We start from the raw sequence: 14088 nt of genomic DNA on the forward strand, positions 1-14088 counted from the left end.
AAAAAAAAAAAAAAAAAAGAGTTATTATTAAAAACACTAATCGATATAACTGTCACATGAAGTAACATATTACTACACTCTTAGCTACTTTATTTTTATTCTCTTGCTTAATATTACTTGAAAATCATTCTATATTAGCACATAAAGACTTTGCTGCTTTATTTCACAAGTACATCATGACACAAAATGTACATCATATATTTAGCTATTCTTCTGTTGATAAGACATTTTGGTAGTTTCATATCCTTTACTGTGATGAATAATCCTGCACATATTCACATGCCAGGAAATCTGTGGTGTAAATCCTTAAAAGTGGTATTTCTGAGTCAGTGGATGTAGTCATTTTAAGAACATTGCCAAATTGCTCCACATAGAGATTGTACCAATTTACACTCCCACTGGTAGCTTTTGAGGATGTCTCTTTCCTACATGCTTGCCGATTTACTGTCTTCTTTTATAAAGACAATTTTCAGAAACCTTTTATAGTTTTATTCTCTTATAATAGATGTGTCCATCTGACCAAGTTTTGGTCAGTAGGATTTAGATGGAAATGGTGTGTGGCAGCCCTGGGGAACACACTTTAAGACACACTTCACATGTGCTTGCTGCCATTTTTCTCTCCCCTCTATCTCCTACTTCCCACTTCCCTCACTCCACTCCCTGCTTCCCACTTCCTTCCATGATGGCTTCGTCTAGTCCTAACTACATCCCAAAGGCCCACTTCACCACAGTGAGATGAAGTTTCTACCCACTTAAAACTTCACACTCAGGATTAAGCTCAGCAACATGAGATTTGAAGGGCATGGATCTTTGTACTGAAACATAGCACTCCGTTAGCTTTTCTGGTTTTGTCAAAGTAGCCACCATTTTGAAATCCTGGCCACCAGGAGGTGGAGTTACTGGAATCCCTCTTGTATGTTACAGCCTGACAGGTAAATGTGGCAAGGTACCAAGTTGTATGTCTCATTGTATCCTTTTCACTTTTTAGGTTGTTACATCCCTTCAGGTAGATTTTAAGTTCCTTAAAGAACTGGTTCAGTTGAAGTTTGAAGAACGACTTAAAGAGGAGTCATCTAATATCTCCATTGCTCTGTATGACAGGATCCTAGAGATGGAAAAACACAACCAACAGGTAGGAATTCTGTCATTTTTTTCTCATTTAAACATAAACATGTTGGGCTTCCATGAGCGTGTGCTACAGTTTTGAATTCAGTGACTTTCATCTCATATAGTAAGTAATACTTACAGCTTTGCTACAAGTCAGAACTTTGTTTTTGTTTTTTGAGACAGGGTCTTGTTCTGTAATTCAGGCTGGCCTTGAATTCATCACATAGCTCAGGCTGGCCTCGAACTCAAAGTGATCTTCCTGCCTCAGCCTCCTGAGTGCTGGGACTATAAGTATATGATACCATACCTGGCCATGTGTGAGGAATTTTTTCTTCTTTTAATTCTTTGTCTATGAAATCATTAGTCCTTACATTTCCCTTCTAAAGTTCATATAATTATCTTTTCTCAGGAAACTGAGTCACAGAAAGTTTAATTAACTTGTTCAAGGTCACCAGTTAAACAGCAGAGAGCCAGGTCAGATTTCAGGCCAAATAGTTTATGCTTGAGTTTTTGTTCTTAACCACACTTTTTTCCCCTAGTACAGGGGATTGAACCCAGGGACTTCACACCCTCAACACTCTCTTCCCCTTTAAATTTGAGATAGGATCTTGCTGTGGGCTAAATTGCACAGGTTGGGTTGAAACTTGTGACCTTCTTGCAATCAGCCTCTCAAAGTACTAGGATTATAGGTGTGCATCACCACACCTGGATTAACCACAACTTTATATGATATTATTTGGGCTTTGATGGCTCTGCAGGAGCCAAGACATGAAAACTAATGCTTCAGGAAATTTTCTAGAATCTTTGGTCAGGGTGGCCTACTTATCTGTTATTAAGGTCAGGCATTGTTATTATTTCTGTGCTAGAAAGCAAGAAAACTCATATTTGGTTGACCACAACGTACTAAAAATGCCAAGTCTTTTAAATAAATTTGCCCTGCAGGCCTTTTGAAATCCTCAAATGGATATCCTGTTAGCCTGGATCTACAGATTAAGAAAGAGCTTCCCAAGGTTAGGTCACTTTAAATGAGTCTAGATAATGAGGGACATAGTACTTAAATGCAATCCTTTATTGCTCAAAAACCTGTTTGTTGTTTATACTACATGCTAGAATCAACTGATGTCAGAGTCAAGAGCATTTTTCAAAAATGTACCATCTCTCATTTTTTTTCCTATCTAAACAAAGTATCTGATTAATCTGAAAATGACTCTAGTTTATAGACTGTCCACTCCAGATTTCTTACCAGCCACATACGCCATCAAAAAGTATAAAGACCAGGAGGAGAGATGAATCACAAAAAGACACTGCTACTTTTTGTTGTTGTTGAGACAGGGTCTCACTGGAGAGTCCAGGCTGGCCTTGAACTCATGACCCTTCTGCCTCAGCCTCAGATTTTGCTGCTTTTATACTTCAGGGAAGGCACTAAAGTTTTTAACCTACTATAAAATGAAATTATCTGTATTGTATTAGCTTTATTTCTGTTGCTTTTGGTTGGAGGTAAGTAAAAGCCAACTGTGTTATAATAGCTCAGTGTGGGAGAAATGATTATATGTTGAAGTTCTTGAAAGGTTGTTTGATGGTGGATTTTCCAGAGCTCCTCCCTAGTATGCATGAGCCATATTTGGAAACACACTGTCATGCTTCCTGTATTTATTTTTGCTTTGCAGAATATGGAGAACATGAGAAAATGCTTTCAGCAGCAGTTAGCTGATGCCATCGCTGTCATCAAAGGGATGTACCAGGTGGGTTTGGTGCTGCTGAGAGCAGGTTGGCTTAATCCCTGCGTGTGCACCAGTGGGCTCACCTTGAGTTTCCCACTCATTCTTTATACCTTTCAAGTCTGTTTCAACCTTGATTTTCAGGTTATTTCAGGGGATTCAGGCCGGACACTGCTCACACTCACATTAAATTTAGCAAAGTAACATTTTATGATGGTAACTCTCCAGAGATGGCAGAAGTCCAATCTGGTATCCAGGCTCCCCAGGCAGGCACCAAAGTAACCCTGAGTTTGTCTGGTGAGGATGTTGTTGGATAGAAGATCGGGGTCCTAAGAGTGGTCATGGGCCCTGTGAGAAAGTCCAGGGCACAGTCTCTTCTCTCACCCTCCACACAGGAACTTCTCAAGTGACAGGGACATGTCTGTGGGCCAGACACAGTGGGAAAATTCATCCTTTCAATGCTTGTTTTGGATTGTAACTATAACTCCACCATTCATTTCAACATGTTTCCATAAATAAGTATTTTCTACCCACAGCTAACCACCCTCTGATCGCATACCTCTTTTCATTGCACTCAGCACATTTGTATTTAATGGTGTGGCTGTTGGTTATTTATCTGTCCTGTGCTGACCACGGCCTTGGGAGGGTGGGGATGTTGCGTGACTTCTCCATGCCCCCAGCCCTGCGTCGGCACCATGCAGCCACTAACCCTCAGCCACTGACTGCTAAGTGAGTGAACGTCCTGTACCAGGAGTGGACTCTGGTGTTGTACGCACATTCTCTGCTCTCCCTGTCACACTAACAGGAGCTTTCTGGTTTTGTAGAAGCAAAGTTGCGAGATGCTTTCCTTTCTGGCTGTGGCAAGGGCACGGGCAAGGTCAGGCCCCTAACCAACAGTACCTGAAGATTCAGCAGACTGTTCTGGAGGAAGTGGGTCTTCTAATTCAAAGGAGGTCATGGGAGCAAATAGCATTTTTCCCCCTTTGTTTGACATTGTTCTGTCTCCTTCTGAGGCTTGGAATTGCTGCAGCCAAACTAAAATCAAGGTCCAAGCTACAGAGCATCGTGCTGAGGTGGCAAAGTGGAAAGAGGGAAAGCACGGCTCTGGGTGACATCGCTGGGCAACTGGAGTACCTCGGGACTTGCCTGGCCTCTCGCCCTTTTCTCTCATGAGATAATATGCTTCAGTCAGTGTCTAGGCACTGTTAATTGGCTGTGCAGGTACTTACAACTGAAACTATCCCAGTACAGTTACCTGTCAACCTCGGTGCCAAGCTGAGTTTGCGGAGGTTGGTGCCACACCCGTGTGTCACACACCTTGCCCCTCTAATTCCGGCTCCAGCTAATCCCCCCCTCTCATCCAGGTGGCCGGCAATAAGCTAGTGTGTGAGGTCGAAAGAAGCCTGGCACTTTGCTCTTATACTCTTAGAATGCTCCTGTTCGGCCACACCCTCTGCACGCAGCCGCTCTGCTGAGAAGCCTAAGCATGCTTGTAGGTACGGGGTCTCCAGGCTCCACAGGCCTCACAGGCGCCTGCCCTCCTCATTCCCTGACTCACAGGATTTGCGAGCATAAAGAACGGTTGGGTTTTATGTTGCTGTGTCTGGGGAGATGTGTTATGCAGCAATCGACAGTTGGAGCCGTATCCGCACACATCAGCCAGCAATTTCTCAGGGGAACTCGTTGGACAGAATGCTTTTCCAGTGCTTGTCTGCTAGCACAGAACAGTAGCATCCTGATTCAGTTATCCCAGTGTGTGTTTTAGAGCAAGGACTCTGGAGTCCAACCACTGTGATTAGAAGTGTGGCTGTGCTGTGTAATTGCTGGGTGACCTTAGACAAAGTACTGAACATCTCTGCCTCAGTTTCCTCCGCTGTCACACAGGGACCATGAAAGTTCACAGAAGGGATTCTGAGGGTAAAATGCATTGATCTTGGTGAAGCATTTAGAATGTGGTTAGTGCCATCTAAGCGTTTATTAAATAAATAGATACCTTCATATTCCCGGTACACTGTGGTGTTGGTGTCTGTCTGCCTCTGTATTATTATTATTTTTATTTATTTTTTAATTTTGTGGTACCAGAGCTCGAACTTAGGAGCTTGCGCTTGAGAGGCAAGCAATGGCACCAATGAACTACATCCCCGGCCTTGCCTCGGTATTATTTTAGTATCTAGGTTTAGAGACTCTGTCCACTGACAGCAGATATGATAAAGAACCCCGAGATATGTGCAGTCGCCCTCAGGAGTTACTGTGTTGGATCATATGGCATTGCCTTGTTTGGAACTTTTCTCAGGTCAGATATCAGCAATTTCATATGGTTAGACCTGACGTACATCGTTTTAAAAATATATAGATACTTTAACAAATAAAAGACAGCAACCAACTTCACGAGACACGTGCCGGATGCTGAGCTTGTGGAGACGAAGTAGGAGCAAGAGGAGGGGAGAGGAGCATGCACCGGGCACAGCGGGGGCTGGAGGGGCTGAGTGCTGTCGGCCCGCAGGCTGGGATCTTCTGGGTGCCGCAGAGAGCCTGCTGTTTCTGCTGGAGCCCTTCAGGAAACCTTTGCCGAAGGGTGAGATTTGTGCTGGGTTTTAAATTAAGTGCTTCGGTTGGCAGGCGAGACACCAAAAGGGATTCTAAGTGAGCATTTAGTGCATGTTAGAATATTTGCGGTGGCAAGCGAGAGAAGTCTGACTGACATTGTCATTGGCTGAAAGGAGATACAGGTGCACGCGTGTGTGTGACTAGAAAGAGTCGCGATAGGACTTCAGGAAAAGCTGGGTCTAGGCGCTTGAGTCATTAAGAGATTGTTCGTCCCCAGAGTCAACCTTCTCTGACGATTTAATTTCCAAGCATGTTCTCCCCACATAAGGGCAAACTCAGGGAGAGTGTGTCTTTCTGAATAGAGCCTATGAGGGGCTGACCCAGAATGACCTACCCCAAATAGAGTGGCCAGACCAGCATCACATGACCATCCCCAGAGATAATATCAAGCACAGGGTTCCCCAAAGGGAAGAGATATTATGTTATCTGAAGGACAGATGCTGGTCAGGTACTGCTATTTAGGCAAAATAACTTCCCACTTCCCACATCGGGTGACAGGGAAAATAGGACCTGGTCACAGAAGTGTACGTGGTCAGGCTGTGGCCACCAGCCATTGTGTTCCCTGCAGGTGGAACTAAAGTCTAATTAACAGGCTGTTTTATTTTGTCGTTACTGACACAGGGCCTTGCTATGTAGCTCACTCAGTCTGGCTTCAGTCCTCGTGCTCTGGCCTCCAGAGGTGCAGGCGTGAGCCACAGACAGTGGACTTACTAGTAACAGAGTCACCACGCAGCCCTGCAGCCCCTGCTAGGTGGAAGCGAAGCCCTGTCGCGTCTGTGCCTCTATACCTGCAGCTTCTACTCAGGGGAAAGAGAGGCGCTTTACACTTCCGGGCGGTTGCTTCTGTGACAGTGTTAAGGACGCACTGGAAAAACGGCGGCATGTGCAGTCTACACGTATGGGCTCCGTCCCTGCAGTGCGGTTCTTGAAACAGCAAGGTTTTTAATGTATATTAACAGAGGAGAAAGTTTTGGGGACAACCAGAAGAATTGTATTGCGTAAGTGATATTGAGGAACTGTTGGTGCATTTTGTTGGAGTACGATGATGACGTTGTGATTGTGTAAGAAAGAATCCCCAGTTCTTAGAATGCACCTTGACGTGTCTTGCGAGCGACGACTTGGGTCTAGGATTCCCCCAAGATTATTTCAGCACAAACAAGTGGAGAAGTACCTGGCAAGCTCTTCCTATCTTCTCTGTTTTGGTGCTTGTTTAAAAATTTCCAGCACGGATAAATATATGTCTGGAAATGCAAATCAGCCGTGGAGCCTCTCTTTGCGTCTGCACCCTTAAATGTGCCCCATCTACGTTTCTTAGTGTCTGCGTCTTCCTTGCGGAGGGTCTGATAATGCTGGCTTTCCCGAGTGCCAGCTCACCCACGGATAAAGCATTTGCTTTTGAATTTCATGGCTTTTCACTGCAAACTCCTATTTCTAGGAGAATTGTTTGAGGCCCAATATAGAGGTGGGTTTCTTCAGAAAACACCTGTGTCTGTTGTTGTGAAACCCTTGGGTCTATGCCCACTTTACAGCCCTGCTTCTCAGCATGACGTGCGTTTGAGAACATTGGATGCATACGCTTGGGCAGTAGACTGTGTGGGCCGCCTTTCCGCGGTTAGAGCTCAGAAGGTCTTTCCTCCTTCCCCTCCCCTAAAGACAGTTTCTACGCAGGACCCAGCCCCGGGAGAATGGGGTGAGAGTCGGTAAGGATTCAAGCAGCTTACTACTCCTTCATTCTTTTTTACTAGTGAAGGTGCATACCGTTTGCACTCCTTGAACAGAGCTGGCCTGTGTACGGAGCACATCACTGCTCCTTTCCCCTGTGCTCTTCTCCCCTCCCTCCGTCTCTCGATCCCCTTCCCATTTGAGAAAGATCTAGCTCCCTACTTCCTATCTTTTATTTCATTCTTTATTTATAACTTGGGTTTCTCAGGTGAGAGAAACCATGTAAGATTTAAGCTCATGCGCCTGATTTATTTCACGTCACATTATGTTCTCCAGATGCATCCATTTTCCTACAAATGCCTCAAGTTTATCCTCCTTTATGGCAGAGTTGTGCTCCATTGTTGTAATCACACTTTCTTTATCCATTCATCTGTCGATGGACACACAGGCCGCTCCCAAGATTTAGCTACCATGAATGGTGCCGCTGTAACTATGGGTGTGCGTGTACCTCTGTAGCGTAATGTTTTTTCTTTAAACTCTTTTGGGAAAATACCTAGACTGGGAAAGAAATCAGTCAAATAGAATTTCTACTTTTAGTGTTTGAGGAATCTTCATACTAATTTCCGCAGTGGTAGTTCCAGTTTATATTCCTAGCAGCAGTGTAAAAGGGTGTCTTCCCCACGGCCTCTCCAGCCTTTGTGAGGATTTGAGTTCTTGATGATGGCCACTCTTTCTGGGATAAGATGGAATCTCAGTGTTGTTTTAGTTTGCATTTCTCTAACTTGTGCGGCCTTTTGGTGCCCCGGCTGTAAGGCGCTGGACTTCTGTTATGCAGAATGGACTTCCTGAGGAGGACCTGGTTATCTTTGCTCTGTGTCCTGTAAGGAGTCAGAAACCAGCACTGAAGTTTACCTGTGTTAGTAGAATCCTGGAAGTAAGGGCCAGTTCATGTGTTCTGTATATGTGCTGTGCTTCTGCACTCTCTCAGTTTTGTTTTATACTTTTTTTTTTCTTTTTTTGGTATTGGGGATCGAACTCAGGTCCTTGTGCTTGTGATGCAGGTGGTAGAACCACTGAGCTAAATCCCCAGCCCAGTCTCTCAGTTTTCATCTAAGTATTCTTCACTTTCTTGTAAAAAATGTAATCTCTCTTCTCCAGAGTTGTTGTTTACAGTGTGAGGGTAGTTCTGAATTCCATGATTCATTAAACCGTGCTCTTATAGTCCTCCAGGTCTTCAATAATTCCTTGGACACTGATGTGATTCCAATATTTATCACATGTTAAATGGCTGAATAATAAATATCACTCTTTATATGGAATATTTCTGTTGCTTTTCCAGTTCAACCAGGAGTTGAACTCACGACCTTAGCTTGCCAGGCAGGCGCAGTGCCACTAAGCTGCATCTCCAGCCCGGCCATTTCTCCTCGTAAGAGTGCCAATACCTGAAAGGATTAAATTCTTCATAATTTGTTGGATTTTCATTCCCATTGCTAATGCTATGTTTAACAAAGTGTATTCGTTCTGGTTAGCTGCCTTATTTGAATAAAATTTAAATTCAATTAAATTAATTATCTGAATCTTCACTTTGGTTTGCAAGCATTACTTTGATCCATGACCCTACAAAGCCTTTCTAGACCTGGCCACCCAGATTGGTAAGACTTAGTAAGGCAGAAAAAGACTGAAATGCAGCCGGAGTTTATACTTTGGGCGGTCAAGCGTAGGTGACTCTCTGCTGCCCCCTGGAGACTAGTTAAGGCTAGAAGTACTTTTTCAAAACATTTTCAAAAGTACATCTTCCTTAGCTGTTTTTGGTTTTTGAAATGTACCAGTCAGGATTCAGATTTTGTAAAACAAGAAGCTGCACTGGATGGGATCTAAGGAGGTCCTCCAAAGAGGAGGAGACCGCAAACATGGCCCAGAGCAAGTTCTTGACTCGTCACGGAAAAAAGAATTTAAAGCCGGGCATAATGGTGCGCATGGTGGTGATCCCAGCCCTCGGAGGCTGAGGCAGGGGGGTCACAAGTTCATGCCTCATCTAGCAACTTAGGGAGATTAAAAAAAAAAAAGAGGAAAGAAAGAAGCAGGATTCATCAGTTTGGTCATAGGCAGATTTTTTAGGCGGAGTTAGAAAGTGATAGAGAAAAGATGAAGGCCCAGCGCAGCAGCTGCAGGGAGCTCTGACGCAGGGCTTGAGGATTAGCTCAGGCAGGTTCGGCTGACCATCGTCTCCGTTCGGGCTGACTGTCCTCGCCTGAGGGGAAGGCCGTCTCGGAATTCAGTTTGGAGAAGTCTGGGTGTGGCTCCGAGCAGTCTGCAGAGGGACGCGGCGGAAGCTGGCAGCTGGGTGCCCCGTCAGTTCCTCTTCTGGCGCCCTCAGTCTTAGAGGGGTGAAGCAGGTGAGGTGAATTTCAGGCTGACAAACGGCAGTACGGTCAGTCCTCCCACTTCTCTTCCTTTGGGGCTCGCGATCGGGCACAAAGCCTTTACCTTGAGCTGTATCAGAGCAGCTCCCTGAGCTCCCCCTACAGCCCCTCTGATTTGTTACTTTAAGTCAGTCTTGGTGAGTTGCCCAGGCAGGATTTGAACCTTTCCATCCATCCTCCTGCCTCAGCCTCCTAAAGTGCTGGCTTCGCCCGTGTGTGACCCCCACACCTATGACGCCCCGCAGTGATTATCGTGCCATGGCTACACACAGAGCTGAGCAGGGATCAGACTCAGCGACTGAAGGTGGTAAGAGACAAAAGCTTGCACTGCCTTTCTGTCCTTTCCAGCATTATGTGGGTCCATATTAAGACTATGCTATGTTGTGACTCCATATTGCTTTTTCTTTTGGTGCCCGGGATTGAACTCAGGTCCTTGTGCTTGCAGGGCAGGTGGCAGATCCACTGAGCTAAACCCCCAGCATGCTTTTTGTATGAAATATTTTTAGTATTATATTGTATGTGTGTGTGTTGGTGGTGCTGAGGATTGAATCCAGGGCCTTGCACGTGGTGGCCAAGTGTTCTGTCCCTGAGCAGCATGCCTGGACACAAATATGTTTTAATATCTAGTAGTTAGGCCTTTTTCATCTCTTTCCCAAGGGTTTCTTTCCTTTTTTTATTCTTTCAGATAAACTGTGAAATAATTTTGTTTGCTTCCACTTCAAAAAAGCCTTCTTTTCTGCATTTTTATTGCAGTTGGATTAGTTGGAAGTATATTTGTTAATTTTGGAAGAAATCATCTCATCTACAATGTTCAGCTTTCCTGTCCATGAGTATTATCTTGGATTAGTCTCGATTCACCTATGTCTTATTTTTTGCATTTCAGTGAAGATTTAGGTAGGTAGTGTGTATTTGTTATATAACTAAGTTGTTCCTAAGTATTATGTGTTTATTTCTTTAGAAAATTAATATTTTCTGTCACATTTCAAAGCCTCTTAGTGTGCATTGAAACCACTGAATTTTTAGCAGCTTTGTTGAAGCACGTTTTACATGGCATGAATTTCACCGGCTGAGTGTGTACAAATTCTTTATTTATGTACATTTTCAGAGTTGTGCAGCCATCACCATAATCTAATTGTAGAACATTTTTAGTACCTCAAAAAGAAACCTTTCCCCCACTAGCCCCATTTCTGGTTGTTTCCTTGCTTTGTCAACCAGAAGAAACGTACACTTCCTCCTGCGCAGGGAGCCGAAATGCGGCAGGGAGGCGTCCTCCCCTGGTAACCGCTCTGGCCCTGATGCACGAAGCAAGCCAGTGACCAAGCCCCCTACTCTGCGAAGTGAGTATAATTCTGCAAAAGAGGACAGTCCCATGGCCCTTGCGAAACGGAAGGGACTGAGCCAGCTGAGACATTTCTTTGCAGGGAAGTGCTAAAGCGAAGTGTGCATGGACAAAAACTCACAGCCTGGGAGTAGGGTTTCTCATCCAGACCCTTTGGAAGCAGAAGGAGGAAAATTTAAATTTGCTTTGGAGTTTGGAATATGCTCCTTTGGTGTGCATTGCCACATTTATTTGCATGCTATTTGAGGCAGCTGTCTTCTGGGGCTTTTAAACAGTTTGAGAGAGACTCAGCAGCTCTCTCCTGGTCTGTACCCTACCCAGACATGGACGGTTTTCTCAGGCCCGTGTCCCTGTTTCCTGTCCTGTGCCTTAGCCAACTCTTGAACATAGCGGGTCCTGCAAACGCTTGCAGGATGAATGCAGATTTGTCTTTGCGTGGCTCTTCATATGCCAAAGATATCTGGGAGAAGGAGTAAGGGGAGAAGCGTATTCTCCATTGTTCAAAAGATTAGGTATCTTCCTATCTAAGAGTGCTTGAAATGTGGCCATGAGAATTTCGTTCCTTTGATCAAAGGACCATAAAACCCCCCTTCTCCTTTACCACTGCCAGTGATCCTCAGAGGCTGAAAAATTGAAGTCATTGCCACCTCAGGCGATCTTTATTTTACAAGGAAAGTCCTTCACTCAACAAAGGGCCTTGGTGGAACTGTCTCTGGGGGTAGCTAGGATGAGGTGAGGAGGTGAAGAGGTGGATAGTGACACCGAAGAAAGGGACACAGACGTAGGGAAAGCCCTGGAAATGCTTCACAGAGACCGGAAGTGCTGGGACTGAGCACAGAACTGTGCCTCCAGCGGTTCTTCCATCGTAGGCGGCGTTCGTGACAGGAACGTGAGGGACAGTGCTAGGTCAACTTGGTCCTCGTCCACTGCAGATAATGGGGGATAATGAAGCAGCCATCACTTACTAAATTACCTGTAATTTCCGAGGCACTGAGATCCATACACATCATTGTAGGTGCTGTTTCTTTCTTTTTCTTTTCTTTTCTTTTTTTGGTAGAAAGTCACAAAAGGCTAGAGGTATATTCAGGTGGATCAGAGAAAAATGCAAATTTGTATATCCTCAAGGTATGACTGAAAAATACAGTGGATGCCAAATTTTTAAGGAATTTATTGCAGTAAAAGACACATTGTCAGGGCCAGGGATTTAGCTCAGAGGTTCTGCTGCCTGCCTTGCAAGCACAAGGACCCAAGTTCGATCCCCTGTACCAAAAAACAAATTAAAAAAAGATATATTGTCATTTGTCCCCCTCAGAATATTCCCCTCACTTCACACGCATGTGAGCCCATCATTCTTACCACTTTCTGGAGCACCTCTGGAATTCCTCTTTCATATCTTTAGTTGTGATGTCGTGGCTGCCTCAGTGTCCTCAATGGATCCAAAACATTTACCTTTCGTGGTCATTTTGGCTTTGGGAAGAGCCAGGAGGCACACGGTGATGGCTCCAGTGCATAAGGTGGATGAGAACACACCGCAGTGTTTTTATTTGACAGAAACTGCTGGAAAATTCTTTTGGGGGGGTACCGGGGATCGAACTCAGGTCCTTACGCTTGCAAGGTAGGCGGCGGAACCACTGAGCTAAATCCCCTGCCCTGGAAATATTTTTTAATTGATTCCGGACATTGAAACAGCCACACAAAGACTCACGAAAGAGGACTTCCGGAACTGCTTCCGGAAGTGGGAGGAATGATGGGATAAGTGTGTTTGAAGCAGGAGGGAGCACGTTGAGGGAGATGAATGGCAATGTGTCCTTCCTGTTTTTAACTTAAAGCAGTCAGCCTGTATTGTGACCACACCTCACAAGTGTTGGTCCTCAAGCCTTCCTCGGTGGCGCCACTGTAACTAGCATCCCAAAGGTGAGGTGGCAAACGAACCCCTGTTCCTCCCGTCGTTGCCCCAATAGCGGAGGAAGCCTCACTTTTCCTGCATCTTCTCTGTCTGGTTAAACCCCTGACTCCTTAACTGAGCCTCATCGGAAGGGAATTCCAGACTTCTCAGCCTCCTCCTCACTCTTTTAAAGCGTCCTCTTTAGCATTACTCTCCTCGAGTGTAGGATAAATCGGTACCCAGAACCCCCATGGGTGTCTCCCCGGAGATTTTAAGGACTCTCCAAATTCTGGGAGCAGAAACTGAAGCTGACACTTCTGACTCCAGTTACACCAAGAAGCAAGAAGCAGACACGTGAAGCAAAGTGCTGGCTCTGCATTTTTGTCTTCATTTTTCTTATCCTAGAAATAATGTTCTCACGAATATTTATTTTTAAAGTATTCAGAATTCATAGATTTTTTTCCTTAAAATAGAGAAGAAATTTGCTGTATTTCAAATAAATTTTTATGAACATAAAACAGCAGATAAAAACAGAGATGCAAGCTGGTTATGGTAGCATATATATATATATATATATATATACACACACACATATATATCCCAGCAACTTGGGAGGCTGGGAGAAAAGGACAGAAAGTTCTAAACTAATCAGGGCAATTCAGCGAGACCTGTCTTGAAATAAAAAAATAAAGGGCTGGGGCGTAGCTCAGTGATGGACTATGCACTTGTCTTGCACGTAAAAACCTGGGTTAAAGCCCTAGTACCTCCAAAATAAAACGAAACAAACACACACAAATGTATTTAAATGTAAAGCTTGAAACCCATATTTCTAATACAAATTGATAGCAATAAAATAAATATTGGTAACAACTGTCCTACGGATAATAGAAGAAAGTATAGTAATGAAAACCTAAACTTTGTGTTTGACTTTTTAAAAATATACAGTGTTTTAAAAAATGGGTGTTTATGATGTCATTCTTAAGCCAGAGAATACTTTTGCACAAAGTTTCTGACCTTTCAAGCATTATGCTTTAATTTTTTCTTCTTATCTTTTGTATTTCTACTAGAAGCTTTTTTATTTCTGGTTACTATGAAGCTTATATAAAGCATATTATAGCTATAAGACTCTAAACTGATAGCAACTAAGCCAGGTGTGATGGCAGTGCCTATAAACTCAGCACCCTGGGAGGCTGAGGCAGGAAGATCACAAATTCAAGCCCAACCTGGGCAGCTTAGTGATACCGTCTCAAAATAAAGAAATGCAGGGCCAGGGATTTAGCTCAGTGGCACTGCACCTGCCTCACAAGTGCAAGGTCCTGAGTTCGCTCTCTGGTACCAAAAAAAAGT

At 44.2% G+C, this 14088-nt stretch overlaps 1 protein-coding gene across 2 annotated transcripts in view; it reads left to right on the forward strand.

The window, feature by feature from the left end:
* CUNH10orf67 (chromosome unknown C10orf67 homolog) overlaps positions 1 to 14088 on the forward strand; it is a 105370-nt gene that overhangs the window by 15883 nt on the left and 75399 nt on the right. For both annotated transcript variants that reach the window (XR_779337.3, XM_010619821.1), the window contains exons 3-4: positions 989 to 1132; positions 2775 to 2849. Coding sequence is in view for 1 of the 2 variants with exons in the window: in XM_010619821.1 (XP_010618123.1) it covers positions 989 to 1132; positions 2775 to 2849 (219 nt within the window). In the remaining variant the exon portion in view is untranslated. The remainder of the gene's footprint in view (positions 1 to 988; positions 1133 to 2774; positions 2850 to 14088) is intronic.

This window comes from Fukomys damarensis, unplaced genomic scaffold (assembly GCF_012274545.1).
Source record: "Fukomys damarensis isolate Sample0158 unplaced genomic scaffold, DMR_v1.0_HiC HiC_scaffold_37, whole genome shotgun sequence".
NCBI classification, from domain to species: domain Eukaryota; kingdom Metazoa; phylum Chordata; class Mammalia; order Rodentia; family Bathyergidae; genus Fukomys; species Fukomys damarensis.